Raw genomic sequence first — 16,205 nt, 5'->3', positions numbered from 1 at the left:
TTTGCAAACGATGAAAACAATTGTCATGACAGACAAAACACACAAAAAATATAAGCAGGCAAAAGAGCCCATGCCCACCTCCACAACCAACCACATTATGGCCACGATATTAATATCCAGCTGCACGTTTGTTTGACCACAATACTGCAAACATGTACCAATCATATTCCGGCCCCAATGAATCTACACAGCACAGTCTGCTGAAGATATATGCATGTACACCTTATCTACCCAGTTCTACTTGCAGTAACAGCTGCAGGTGAACTGTTTACACAACAAATGTCCGAATGATTCTCCAACATTACTATGTGTAGAATGACCCACTGTAACGGGTTATCTGGCAGGTGCTGGTTCCCTCAGCAAGTGGCCAGACAGCTGTAGTAGCCACACTCTGGTCTGTCCAGACACCTGGGACCCAGATGCTGGTCTGGGTGGGGGGACCGCCTCACTCCCTGATAGACACCAGCAGGTGCTAGGCAATACACGATTTACTGCATGGCATAGCATGTGCTGATATGAGCCGTAGCACATAGCTGTGCAGATTGTTGTGATACTGGGTGGAACTGTTTAGTCCTCTACACCCATTTTGCTATTTCTATCACTGCTGATCTGATTGCTGCGGAAGTGCAGTCTTATCACACGTCGAAGGGGAGAGCTTCTTGCCATGGGACTCAGATAATCACTTTAGAATCCCCCTGCGTAATACGAATGATATAGCATACACATTAAGCACACATCAAATTAGCACTTCCTTTTCCGTTTTCTACCTCAATCACAAGCATTTAGATTGGAATTCAGACTGAAAAATACGAAAAACATCATTTTCCACTTACTTGTGTTAAAATGATAAAAATAAAACCGTTAAACATTAAATGTTGAAATAAAAAATTGTAATAAAGGAAGCGATTAACATTCAAAAGCTCTCCATATCCTGATATTGTTCTCTGTTGTTCTGGTGTTGAAGCATCATTCTCCCAACATTATGAGCTGACATTATCTCCCTAATATTTATTTTGACATTTAACATGAATTTTGTAATGATGACTAATGTATGGAGTTATGTTTTTGTTTTGAATATTCATGTTTCAGTCTGTCACAAAAACAACCAACTGTCGGGGGCATGGGTGTCCCAGTCGTCTAAAGCGTTAAGCTTAAAAGCAGCGTTAAACCCAACTCACTCACTCATGTTTCAGTCTGGCACAAAAACAACCAACTATTCCATTGCCACCATTCAGACATATTCGGCTATAAACATATTTGTTACCTTTTCTTTTACAATTATGTCTGCCACACTCAATGTACAGTTCTGCTACCTTTATAAACATTGACACACTTCTGATATATATAAATGCTATCACCAAAAATGCAACATAGATTTACGCTGCCATCACTTCTGGTGCAGACGTCTGCTGCCACCAGTGCAGGTTTGCAGCAGAAGCAGCAGCATCAGACACACAGCTGGTTTTCTTCTCGCGCGTTAGCCCTCCACCTGGGGCCGATCTGACCCACATCTATTACCAAGCTGCAGCACAGATTACGCACACAGGCCAAGGGAAGATGACTTACATTGCAGTTCAGAAGATGGAGCTCACACAGGCCAAGGGAAGATGTTTTCTGTTGGAATACAGAAGACAGCGCTACCACAGGCCAAGGGAAGATGCTTTCTCAACAGGACAGAAGAAAGAGCTCCCACAGGCCAAGGGAAGACTCTTTCTGTTTCAGACACAAAAGACAGATCTTTTACAAAGCTTGGGAAGATGACTTCTGTTGCAAGACAGAAAATAGAGACCTCACAGGCCAAGGATAGATGTCCGTATGTTGAAGGCACAGCTGAAATAGAGCTCCAACAGGCCAGGAAATGGAAACATTCCGTTGCAGGACGGGGAAAACAGAGCTTCCAACGGCCAAGGAAGATGTCTGCCTTCTGTCACTCAATGAAAACTTACGCACTTCCTTATGAACAGCTGACAATATTTCGACAGATTTGAGACAAATAACCCATCTAAATTGTAAATATTTAGAAAGATTTGACACATATATTTGATCAGATAAAAATTATTCCAATTCTAAACTTATACCAAAAGAATTACATGTATACAGTTCTTTATTCCCGATTTGACATCCAAAACTGAATAAAAAAATATATCTAAAATCCAAACCAAATCGGAGAGATTTTCTGTATATATTAGTTCATTACATTTTGGAGTCCTTTAGGCCAAGAATATATTTCACAAGATTCAAGACGACAGTTCAATCAAGTTGATTAAGTGAAATATACTATATATTTGCACTTATGGAGGTATAAATGGACCAAAAAACAATGTGCACAATTTTTGTAAATCCATCAACTCTCCAGAATACAACTCCACTTTTGCCTTAGATGACTGGGCCACCCGTGCCCCCCTATTGCAAGATACATAGAGGGGCACGGTGGCCCAGTCGTCTTAGGCAAAAGCCGTGATTCAATGTGCAGAGTTGCGTCCCTTGGGCATGCCAGAAACCTATGAATGTGGGTTCAAATCCCAGTTCTCCCTGATTATGTTTCGAGGTTTGTCAGCACCATACCCGTGCTCGTGGGTTTCAGCAAAGTGGTAAACGTCTCAGACCTGCATGGTCATATGTTGAGAAGCAGTTTCAAAACGGGCATCTGATCGCCAGTTTGTAGGTGTAGTGATTGCACTTTTGGAGTACTTACTGCATTTCAGCCAGGCCTTCTGGCTAGGGTTTTTAGCTGCAGAGAAGCAGTCGGAAGTCTGTGTTGCTATAAACATCTGTGCCCAGGCTGGTCGAATGTGCGCCATGCACCGACATATGGCACAATATCCCTGGGCAGACGACTGGGTAATGTCAACACACAAGGAACCGACACTTCACAGGTTACAACAAAACTGGGACAATTCATGCAGAGGAGCTTCCCAGAGAAACTTGATTAAACTAGAAATCACACATTTTAGCTGAAAATTGCATAAATGTAACTATTTCTCAACCAAAGAGCAAAACTCATTCAGCAACACCCCTTTTACAGGGTTTAATTTGAAAAGGGTAAATCCGGAAAATTATTGATAAAATATATGAGGGAGCTAGTGCTAAAAAGACTTTCTTCCTTCTCCCTATTATCGTCATTATTTTCATTCTCAGCTCCCTGGGGATCATACAACAAAGAAGCCGCCTTATTAGTCACTTGAAGGTTAATAGTCGCATTACCATCCCATCCTACCACGAACCCATTTTTACTACTGTGTGAACAGAGGCATTTCGAACACAGTCTCTTGACTAAGGAGACACCACGTGTTACATGTGTTTCAGTGTGGGGCAGGACCACAGCCCAAGAAACCTTCAGGAGTCAGTGAGTGAGTGAGTGAGTATGGTTTTATGCCGCTTTTAGCAACATTCCAGCAATATCACGCAGGGGACACCAGAAATGGGCTTCACACTTTGTACCCATGTTGGGAATTGAACCCAGGTCTTCAGCATGATGAGCGAAGGTCTTAACCACTGGGCTACCCGACCGCCCCTCTCTCAGGGCTGAACAGTCACCCATCCACTACTCTCTGCAACCAACGTACAAAATACTTTGATAAATATGAAACAAAACTGCAATGAAAAGACAAAGAGTGAGTGAGTGAGTATGGTTTTACGCTGCTTTTAGCAATATTCCAGCAATATCACGGGGGGGGGGGGGGGGGGAGAGAAGAGAGACACCAGAAAGAATCGAACCCGGGTCTTCGGCGTGACGAGCGAACGCTTTAACCACTAGGCTCCCCGACCGCCCCGAAAAGATAAAGAAGCAAGTGTGTATTTGGAATCTCCATTACACAGAGTTATATATAGACTTGGACAGGGTGACCAGTGTTCGAAAACATGAGCAATGATTGGATGACACGCAACCAGCCAGGTCACACACCACCTGATCATGATTTCGATCATCGCCTACAACAATGAGTGGACTGTGACCCTGGATCCCAAGAAAGGAAAACTTGATATTCTAAAAAAAAATTCACAACAATCAAATATCTTACTGGTTATTTAGACAAGATGGAGCTAATGGGGACCACCATTTGAGCCTCGGAATCCTGACACGAGCCCCAAGGAGGAAGGAAAGCACTATATTCTACAAAAAACAGCAACAATCTACAATCTGATATTTAAGTTCAACAAAATGCTTATCTGAATCTTGGCCAAAAATGTACATCCAGCCACACAGCCATGTACTTTAGCCCAAATGATACTTAAACGAAACACCGCAGAGCGGCAATAAATATCTAGATGTGGAATAATTCCCCAGATAACATTCCCATTTCCTCCAAATTCACCACACTGCAAGCTGCCACAGAATATAGGAGCTAAATCCCAGTATCGCCCTGGCAATCGGCCAATGACAGCGTGTGTAACATATCAGGCATGTGCTTGGGATGAGATAGTGCAGATGCAGAGAGAGCCTCTACACCATTCAAAAACACCTGGCTACAAAAACTGCAGGACAAATGGGAAGAGAATTAGGTGGCTACATGTGTTATTGATCCTCATTGGTGGCAACAGTAGCAGCTAGCAGTAATTAACCAATCAAATTGAGTGTACTTTATGACTTTAGGCCACCCATGGTATAACAGTTGATACTGACCATGTTTGTATGGACTGGGGTGTTGGTGGATGGAACCGACCACACAAGTAAAATAAACAATTTAAGTAGAGCAGACATGTCAAACAGGAGTCGATTGAGTGACATGGGAGGCCATGGAGTGACATCATCTGACATGTCAACTGCGAAAACAACAGTTGAGTTGAACCGCTCACAATTATGGTTACATAACAATCTTTCGGCACGTAACTGATTGTCAACTCAATAACCCTTATCTGGTCCAAGCATATCCATGTCGGGAGAGAGCGAATTTAATACAACTGTTGTCAGCAAATGCCAGCTATATCACTGCACTGATAACTAAATCTGGTCAGGCAAACCAATGGTTGATAGCATGAGCACCGATCCACCAAAAGTGAAACTTACAGCTGCAGTATAAGTAAGCTATTTCACTGCACAAAGCCAAATCTGGACACATAAACTAATGGCTGATACCATAATCAACAAATGCAAGTAATATCACTGTACAAACAAAATTCTGTTTACAAATAAACAGTGGTTGATAGCAGGAGCACCAATCCTTGCACCAGGTTAATTGACACAAAATGCCAGATCTCATTGAAGTCACTCCTTAAAGCTTGATTAACACACATGTAAAACCGTGGCATTTAGTCTTAAACAAGTAGATACTTGCAAGACCACACCCTTCCACTAAAAAGTTGTCCATCACTTCTCAGAAAGAAAACGCCATTTAACTCCTAAAGGACTAGACTACTTTCCCTTACCCCAGGTTATAAACCCTATAACGCCCCAGCCAGCAGTTGAATATTCCTCCACAGCCTCCAAGGCAACCAGCATCCCTAGTCAGTTTACAAGAAACAAGCTGATCCAGCCAACAACAACCGAACAGGACTATTTTTATATGTATAATGACAAGATGGAGGTAAATACCACAAACAAATCACCACCTTGGCGTATTTTGGAATTTGTCTAAAAAAATATTATCCTTGTTCATATGGACATATTTTGAGCTTTGAAAAGATTTCCCTATCACAAAGTGACTTTCAAAGATTGAATATCTATACTGAAACATATTGAACTTTGAAACATTTGCCTAAAGGCAGCCAACATAACTATCAGCAACTGAACAATTAGCATCATCATGACCAACTTCTCTCATTTATTACAAAGAACAAGTCAGAAATCTAAATTATTACATCTTTTAAGTTACATGCCCAGACAGATGCTGCAGCATCATTGAAGACAGTGCTTGAATTGCAGGTACTAGCATCTGTACCAAAATGCAGCACTGATATAATAAAGAAGTTAAAATCTATAAGTCAATTCAAAGAAAAGTATTTCAAATCAACCAACTATAACACTAAAACTATAATTCTAAAAAAATAAAGTCAAGTCTAATCCTTTAAACATTTTAAGGAGTAATTTCACTCCACGGTAATCTGTTGCTGTTAATCAGTGTTACAGTATACTGATCTGTCCGACAACATGATGTACAAAAGCAGGTGCCTCACACACAGCGCCACCTGTGTTCCTGATGTGATAACAGCCCATATGCAACAGGTGACAGCTTCCAGTTGTTGGAATCAGCCAATCAGACCCGGCCTCACAATGGAACAGCACACAATCAACCAATCAGAGGAGTGGATTTCTGCTGGTCGTGGGATATGTACCAGAATACAATGCTTCCTTTCATCACAGGTGGTATACCATACAAACTGTTCTGATTCAACATATGTTCCTAAATCCCATTACACATTACCAGATGAACAATGACAATTTTGACCTAACAAAAAACAGCTTACAGCAATAAACCAACAGTAATTCTGAAACACGTGTGGATTGAGGTGGAACTTTGACTTGCAGTTCTAAAAAAGATATTTCAGTCAAAAATGTGCATTCTTTATTAGAATTGATTGAAAAAAACATCAATATTACAATTTGTTGTTAGTGAATGAGTATGGTTTAGCGATATTCCAGTAATATCATGGCGGGGGATATCAGAAATGGGCTTAACACATGGTAACCATGTAGGGAATAGAACCTAGACCTTCGGCGTGACAAGCAAGCACTTCAACCACTAGGCTACCCCACTGCTCCCAATTTGTTGTTAAAAGAAAGTAGCCAGTCAGATTAACAGTGAGTGAGTGAGTATGGTTTTACGCTGCTTTCAGCAATATTCCAGCAATATCATGGTGGGAAACGTTAAACATAGAAGTCAAGACCCTGACAATAAATTTAAGAATTAACACCTTAAAAAAAGTAAAAATCATCCAAAAAGGGTTCACTACAATATCAATCTTATAATTATACACCAAATACCACTTCATGACTTTTCCAAATATAACTTCAACAAATAAATTTAAAAATGAGTTCACTTAGCCTCACGAATGCTTTTCTGCTCGCAACAGCAAATATTAGATGTCGGAAACCATTAGCAGAGGCAAGTAGCCCTCTTTAACATTATAAACCTAAATAAATCTCAAGTGAAGAACAGGCATATTTTTCTTTAATTATTTAAAAGAAACTATCAATTTATGTCAAATGTCATTGTCACTCATTTCACAAAGTCACCCTGCAGGAAGAATTAATGACAAAATTGATCATTAAACATTAATATTGTTTGTCGTGATAATTCCCACTTCAACAACAAGGCAGTACAGCTTCAGGAACAACCATCCCTCCATTAGGGATCACGGCGTCAGATGACTAATATTGATTACACCATCACAATTGATGCTGATATTAAATATTCATTAAGAATGTTCACCATTTCTAAAAGAATTCACAAAATGACATTACCCAATCAAACTAGCAGTAGAAGGGACATTATCAATTGATTAATATTGAATTTGATTATTTTTCATTGAGGTTATTGCATTTATGTTATTTAGAGAAAAAGGAAGACAGATCATAATATGCTGAATGTGGTTGTGTCAGGAGTGAGTGATTGAGTATGGTTTTATGCCGCTTTTAGCAATATTCCAGCAGTATCGAGGCGGGGGACACCAGAAATGTGCTTTACACATTGTACCCATGTCAGGAATCGAACCCCGGTCTTCGGCGTGACGAGCGAACGCTTTAACCACTAGGCTACCCGCCCGCTCCGGTTGTGTCAGGAAACTTAGGAAATACGTCACCACTGGGCTGTTACCTTGAGGTGAGGTATAATGTGCTTAAACGTCGCAGTTAAGATTAATGCACTGTTACAGTGACATACATGTGTGTCGATGTATGTCGTGCGTGAGAGCGTGTATGCTGATACTGTTTTTTCTGGTCTGGACATACGCGGTTCTATAGAGCCAGCCACCTGAGATACCATGCCACAGTTTAACATGGATACCCCCTTAGACACACTGACAGTATACCAAGTTCGATTCCAACCAGTCACCATACACCATAATACAGACCAGAGAGCAAGGTAATAAGAAGCAGCATAATATAATGTGGTTTGGAATGACACAGCCCGGGAGTGAACAACCGACCTTCCGCTCTCCGGGCAAACGCTCCACCCACGCCACCACGGAGGCGGTCATGTTACTTACAGGCAATGGTGTGTGAATATCAATCACAAATTATCATTCTTCATATTGTAAGATTCAGACAGAGAGCGAGTAAGGTTTTAGAAATACTCCTGAACTATTACAGAGCAGAACATGAGTTTCGCACTGTATCCATGTAATTATCCGAAATTACTGAGAAACTAAAAAAAAGAAGATATCTCATCAGATTTCTCCAATTTCAAAATAATTCTATTTTGTAACTTTTCTGAGAAAACCTTTATTTAAGAAAATATTGCATTAATTTACGAACATACTCTTGCTTAATGATCTAAATTGTGCAAGTTTCAAATGAAATATAAAGCTATTTGTCATTGAATTTCTACATTTTCTATATTTTTCGGAATTTTATTTATTAAAAATTCAAGATTTTCTTTCAGGTAACTAACCTTAACTCCACCCTGACAACATGACTCACCATTTTGTATTTTCCTCAACATTTTGTATTTTCCTAATAATTTTTTACTTACTTCACCATTTTGAATTTTCCTCGACATTAAGTATTTTCGACAAAATTTTGAATTTTCCTCAAAATTATGTATTTTCCTCAACATTTTGAATTTCACCATTTTGTATTTTCCTCACCATTTTCAATTTTCCTCAACATTTTCAATTTTCATCACCAAGCATCCTGTCTGACAAGAAAATCTCTTAAACGAGAAATGAAAATTGTTCTGTCCTTGTGGAAATGAATAGACATGTACTTGTCTGTTTGTTTGTTTGTTTGTTTGTTTGTTGTTTAACGGGCAGAAATATACAGCTCACAACAAGATAAGGTACATTAACAACTGGAAGGCTGTGTTGCAATGCCGACAAGCCATGACAGATTAATCATGGTCATATGACAACATCTGGTGTTTCTTAACTTTTTTTGAGTAGTATACTAAAAATGATGTGGGACTGAGGAGAAGCTATATGGCCATTTTGTAAACTGAACATAGGTATATACAGTATATACACACAGCGCAGGAAAAACAGAACCACCCACGATCCATATGTTTCATATCCCTGCTATCAACCTCATCAGGCAGAGGAAATATTTTTATCTGGTTTTAATCAAACTGGCAATCTCAGCCTCATCATCAGATTCTCTAAACATATATTTATTTGCATATCGGAAGCTGCTCTGAAAAGACTGCAATAAAATCGAGAAATAGAAGACAGCATCTTTATCGGCTAATCTAAAGGAACCATTGAGAGTAAGTCACGCTCAATTCTTTTCCTGGGCCTGGCAAATAACTTGAACCTTTAACAAATAAAGTGAGATTTATGTATTTACACAGATTTCAGGTAAATCATCAATTTCTTTGTATCCATGGCAACGAGATTGGCAGCACCTGAGAAACACACCATAAAAGGTGGTTGAACAAGAGAAAGTTCCAGTCTACAACAGCCAATAAACAATGTTCACAGGACAAAATAGAATATGTTCGGGACAAAATCACCACGATACCCAATAATGGTTTCCGGTTGAATGAAAGGAATTATTGACCAGAGAGTGATTCAGATGTATATCGTTCTCCTGCTTCTGTTGCCATTTTGTGCATCCTTCTTGTGGCCAATACATTTTGTATCATCCATTTTGTTGCCTATGAGAGGGTAGGAGTTCAAGTGAAGCTGCATATTCTCATAAAATACGCAAAATATATCACAATTACCCAATCAAATGTTAGATGCTTGTGTACAAATATGTATGAAGATTTCCAAAACTAAACAGTAAATCACTTGGCGTAATATATCCCATTAAATTCTTTCTAACTTGCATACCTGTATTTCTTTGACGGAATGCAAGCATCACATACATACAATACTGCAGTGAATAATGCACAATAACAGTGCTATGCCTCGTTAGTGTCCGAAATAATTTTTAAATCCAAAAAGACAGTCGGGCAGATGACCCATAAGTGTTGCCAGTCCACCTTCAGGCATCAGAAGTTTGGACAAATTGACGAAATTAAGAGACAGATCACATCTTGATTCAGTTGAAACAATGCAAACTACTGTATTATCTACAAGGAGTTATAATAAAACTGAATATGTAAGTAGTCTTAAAATCATCTGCCAGACAGTCGGGTAGGTTGAGGAAAATTTCATGCAGCCCGACAGAATAGTTACCAGCTACGGGCAGGCGGGCAGGCAGTTCTTTCAGACACTGTGTCCTCGCTTATAGTTCATTAGTCATGTATATCTTTCTTGCGAGTTCATGTACACATGGGAACGCATAAGAACGGATACAGAACCTGAAACACCAACTTGGCAGAATTAATTGGTATAAAAATACCAAATAGACTTGATCCAAGTGAGTGAAAATATATTGAATACCCAATGAAAACCATTAATAGCCAATGTGAATGAAAAGTAATATGAAGCCCTAGTAGGTAATAACATTTCGTATGACCTGATGCTAATGTTTCATATGAAAAAGTGACGATAAAAACATGATTCAATTGGAACAAGGGATTCAATGAGAACAAAATATGGAAGTAATAAGTGAGTGACAGGTTATAGATCCATGCGACTACATTTTCCAACTTACACAATATAAACGCTGGTTTAAAGAGGGAGACAGATTGACAGCGTGGAACTTGATAAGGATATGCATCAGATCCGTAGTAATTTGTAACTTACAAAGTCCATAACATAATGCCTGATTAATTATGGGAGGAGATGTCAGTTGTTTTATACAAACAGACTTGATAAAAAATACATTCTGATACCAAAGTGAAATGATGGCTTGGTCAGATTACCTGATAGTCTTTTTTCACCTTGGTACTTTTTCATGTACAGAATCCCTGGACAAGTCTGTCAGGAATCACACCTGATCCCGAGTTGAGATATACTGCCTTTGAGACAACGAGAGGTTGCACCTGATCTCGAGTCTAATATACCACCAATGAGAGGTCACACTGATCTCGCGAGTCAAGATATACTACCAGTGAGACAGAATGAGTGAGTATGTTTTAATGCCGCTTTTAGCAATATTCCAGCAATATCACGGCGGAGGACACCAGAAATGGGCTTCACACATTGTACCCATGTCGGGAATCGGGAATCAAACCCGGGTCTTCGGTGTGATGAGCAAACGCTTAAACCACTAGGCTACCCGACCGCTCCACCAGTTAGACTTTTTACTCCTAACATTGTGAAATTTCGGCAGGCGAATCTGCAAAAAATGTAGCTAAGAAGATAACGTCCACTAATAACTGCCCCCTGCAGGAGCAATGATGTGGTGCTACACGTGGAACTAAATAACCAAAGCAGTACACCTACCTCCTTTGTACCCAGGGTACATAGTAGATTCCGGTGGTGGGTTCGGGCCATTTTTCATTGGTTGACCGGGTACGGGTGGGGAAAACATCTGGAAAAGAAAGATTCGTCAACAACTACAGATAAATCTCAAGTCTGGTGTCCAACAAGTAACTCCAGAGATAAAACATTCCTATCAATCCTATTGACAGATTCTTCAATTATAAAACCTCATGATTAGAATCGATCCTCTCAGAAATAGGATTCCCTCATCTTCCTCAAAACATCAGCAAACACAGAGATGACTTTTAAGCGCATTTACTAATTTTACGAAGAGAAAACCAAGAATCTTTCACAAACTGTAGCCATGTGGCTTCAAACCTTGTCTTGGGGAGACAAGCTGGAACGCTTCACGCAGGGACAACTCACCACCCCTTCTGAACCGGAACAAACATTCTTGCCTGTCTGCCATACCCTACTAAGGGAGACAACTATGTATGCAGATTTTTTAACTTTCCTCCAGACGTATCGAATATACATCCCTAATATGCTTGGCATACACTAAAACAAGTCATTACCCAAATCAAATTATATTTTCTTTCCCAAGACGCATTTAAAGTTGTTTTTTCAAAACTCAATGCCTTCCTGATTGGTAATCCAGAGCAGTATCAACTTATCCTGACTAATCCAATCTTCGAGACTCTGGAGGGACGCAATCATAGTTCATTTATTATTAACTGATAAAATTAATGAATGATTTTGCAATTGCTTCTGCATGAAGTCACAAATCGGCAATAAACGTCCGCAAGATCACAAGTGATAAAACGGTAAAAGGCGAACGGTCATAACAAAAATAAGACTTGGTGTAGAATTTTGATTATGCTATTTACACGTTTGAACTCAAAACCTCTCAATAATCGCAGTTTCAATTATCGCCATTCAATACGACGAAACAAAATAATTTTCAAATTACCAGATCTCATTTTCGGGCTGAAAATCAATTAGTCCATCGCCCGTGCTTTCACTACCATAAACTGTATCTAACAGCACTGATGATTGTAAGCCACCAGCATCGATCATCTCAATGCTTCACGACGCTCGCGCTTGCAGGCGGATTTCACGATTAGCCTTAACTTGTCAATTCAGCCAATAAACGTCTTTGATCTAAGACTTTGACAGTGAAACCAAATCGGCAGACAACTTTGTGTAGTATTCCCACTTTTAGTATTTCCGTCTGGAAATTATTTGTTTTCAACCTCTCCGAAGGACGAGGCAAATACAACAAGTAGATTTGTAAACAATAGTGACGATTTCAGGAGGAATATGATCGTTGTAAGATATTTCAGTCTGATAAGTCAAGATTTCTCAACAGATTCCTACACAATTCAAACACCGGTATTATTTACATGATCAAGAATATAAAATGAGTTTTCAAAATTTGAGTGTTTCTGCATATTCTGTTGACAGACAATGTATTTCTGTGATGTAATGGTGCTTGGTGAATATAGAGAAGTATCGCCCTTATTTCACTGACAATGAAGTAAGATGTGAAGTTGGCAGCCAGATGTTAAATTCATTTCAATAAATCATCAAGGTCGGACACATAAGTCTAAGTTGAAAGCTAAAAACGTGCAAACATATTGAACACACATGTTCGTATCTTGATAATTGCCCAAAGATATTCTGGTTTTCTTGCCTCTCCAATTTGTATTATTTTATTATGATTATTTTTAGTTTTTGGTATCTAAATCAGAAAAAAAGATTATATCTGAAGTACATTTGTAAACAAAAAGATATACCAGACCAATCTTATAATTTTATGAATATTGGATCATGTAATAAATCATTATTAACTTATTAAACACATATTGCAGGGTCATAATTCTAATATTGTGCGATTTGCCTTCGGTGTAAATTACCCGTATGAGATATCAAATTTACCCCACCTATCGGATATAACCAATTATATGTCAGCCGGGTGTTACTTCCAATTATACATCATATATCACATGGCCACTAGGCAGTGAATATCACAGTAAGAGCAGAATAATTACAAGGTCAAACTTAGGTTTGTTTTCCTTTAAACTGTCCAAATCAAGACTCTAACCATTATTCTGAAAGTACATTTGTGGTTTAATTATATATTCAAGCCATAACTTGACATTCTAGGACTAATCATGCCAAACCAGTGGTTGATATAATAAAATGACAAACATTTGAGTCCGACTGCCCAAAGTTGCACCTTTGCATCATTTTCAGTAGATTTTAGTGTCATCATATGGACTTTCACGAGCTGAGCTTACCTACCCCCACAGCTTTATTTGACTTGGCCTTCAAACTAGGGCAAAAGTTATAGACTGGTCTGAATGCTGTCTACCAAGCATACAGCTTGACCACAACCCTAAAACATCAACAACCAAATTAGAGCACTGGTGTACTTATGACACTTTTGTTTGAGATTTTGTTTAAATACATCACCCAAGTCGTGCTGTTCTTGATGTTCAGCACTGGACAAAGGACAGTTAAGAAGGGCCAATTATTACCATAATATTCTGCTGAGAATGAAAATCTGATTGGCTAATTCTTTTGATGAAGACCTGAAACGTTTACGGATAACTTCTTTATTGTTTGTAACAACGTTTCAGGGCTACTTCTTTCCCCTACGTCCCTCACCTGATGAAGAAGCAAGAAGTAGCCCCGAAACTGTTACCAACAACAAAGAAGTTATCCATAAAAGTTTCAAGTCTATTCTTCCAACTTCTTAAAGCCTGTCAAAGACTTGAATCTTTGGACACTGACAATTAACCGTGTCCCAAAGGTACTCCCATGAAAACAAAACAAATACCCTGGAAGAGAACCGTCTATCTGAAATACCTAACACCTATTCAGGTACATCACTGAGCTCCCACATAAATTTCCACCCAATCATCGTGGTCACATTATTTCACGTACAGAGCTGATCTAAATAAAGAAAGTAGGTGAACTTCACATCGGACCAGGCAGCCATTGTTATGACCCAGGAGTACATTTCTACCTCACAATGGGGGAGTTCCACAGAGGACCCAGGCGGCCATTGTTATGACCCACGAGTACATTTCTACCTCACAATGGGAGAGTTCCACAGAGGACCCAGGCGGCCATTGTTATGACCCACGAGTACATTTCTACCTCACAATGGGAGAGTCCCCACCTCCGATGGCGTGTTACAGTGCCAGGGTCAAGAGAGGGTTACTCAAGCAGGGCCGGGAATGTTTGTGACAGGGACTGACCAGGCGTGAAGCAATGGAGGTCAATCTCATAAGGGTCAACCCAATGGAACCAGAGAGGTCAATCTCAGATCGGCCCATTAATGCCATAATAAATTATTATATTTTCATTCCCTCCTGCCTCACTGCCAAACACCCACCTCACTTGTATTGTCCCCAAGTACCTACACAAGAAAAATCACACATTCTGATTCTTCTTTATTTGAGACACTGTATTCATAGTCCCACAAACGTTCAAGCTTCATGGGAATCTTGTCTGATGGCAGTTAATATACACAGATAACATGAAATATAGAAACTAAAGAAAATATAAGGTTGAACAATATAATTCCTTAGAGCACCCTCAAGTCTAAACTTTATTCTCTGGGCTCAGGGAGACAGACAAGGTTTTGATATGCAATATTATGGACGATATATGATCTAAGGTTTGAAAGAGGACTGTAGACAGATATACTTCTACGTCTGGTCAGTGACAGTTCTTATAAATGGTCCACTGGCACACTGTCAATATGAAGCTACAGTAAACTACGGTTATAACTAACTCAAAGGGACTACTAATTTTAGTTCGTTATAAGCATATATAAGTATAACTACAGCAAATGGTCGGGTCCAAAAAAGTAAGTTCGTTATAAGCGTGTTCGTTATAACCGTAGTTTACTGTAAATGTGGACTTGGCCAGTACAATGACCTCTTGAAATAATGGCATACACTATACCCAAGTCACAAAGTCAACGAAGCTCATGCTGGGATGGCACTCCTCGACACATCTCTAACTTCAAAGTGAGCCAGTATAAAAACTTGCATCCATCTCTAAATTGTGTCCTGATACCACATTCATGTTGTCAATATTGGGGTCCCATGAAAAATATAATGAGATTCAATCTTTCAGTTTGGTGAAATGCCCCTGGCTCATAACATGGTGATTTTGACTTGTTAGACCATGATATTTCAAACGGTGACCTCATCCCAGCAAAAGGCATCTTCAGTTTACCTGTGCATACCCTGAGACAACTCCAAGAAAGCAATTTGGAAATAAAAAGCTGTTTATGGCAGTCCCCAGTCTACTCAGCACACCTCAAAAGAGAACAAATCTGTTTGTTTGTTGTTTAACGCCACACTCAGCAATATTCCAGCTATATGACGGAGGTCAGTAAATAATCGAGTCTGGACAATACAATCCAGTGATTGACATCATGAGCATCGATCCACACAATTGGGATACAATGACATGCATCAACCAAATCAGCAAGCCTGACGACCCGATCCAGGTAGTCGCCTCTTACAACAGGCATAGTCGCCTTTTATGGCAAGCATGGGTTAATGAAGACTTATTCCACCCCGGATCTTCACGGGTCGGAACAAATCTGAAACATGGAACATCAAACCCTGCAACAGTAAACCAGGACACTACTACCAATTATGTTCATGAAGAGAGACGTAGTCTCACTGCTACTTTTAATTAAACCTGTTTTCTGTCCTCTACACATTCTGTATTCCCTCACCTCACAACAGATTCATCTGTATCGCATCTTTCAC

General features: G+C 39.5%; 1 protein-coding gene across 8 annotated transcripts in view; it reads right to left on the bottom strand.

Annotated features, from left to right (window-relative positions):
• Positions 1–16,205, bottom strand: part of LOC139461081 (transcription factor 12-like) — a 152,057-nt gene that overhangs the window by 104,753 nt on the left and 31,099 nt on the right. For all 8 annotated transcript variants that reach the window (XM_071242600.1, XM_071242604.1, XM_071242599.1 and 5 more), the window contains one exon: positions 11,428–11,515. In XM_071242600.1, coding sequence (XP_071098701.1) covers positions 11,428–11,515 — 88 coding nt within the window. The remainder of the gene's footprint in view (positions 1–11,427; positions 11,516–16,205) is intronic.

This window comes from Haliotis cracherodii, unplaced genomic scaffold (genome assembly GCF_022045235.1).
Source record: "Haliotis cracherodii isolate W230 unplaced genomic scaffold, xgHalCrac1.p SCAF_14, whole genome shotgun sequence".
Lineage (NCBI taxonomy): Eukaryota > Metazoa > Mollusca > Gastropoda > Lepetellida > Haliotidae > Haliotis > Haliotis cracherodii.
This window is presented reverse-complemented; position numbering and strand designations above follow the sequence as displayed.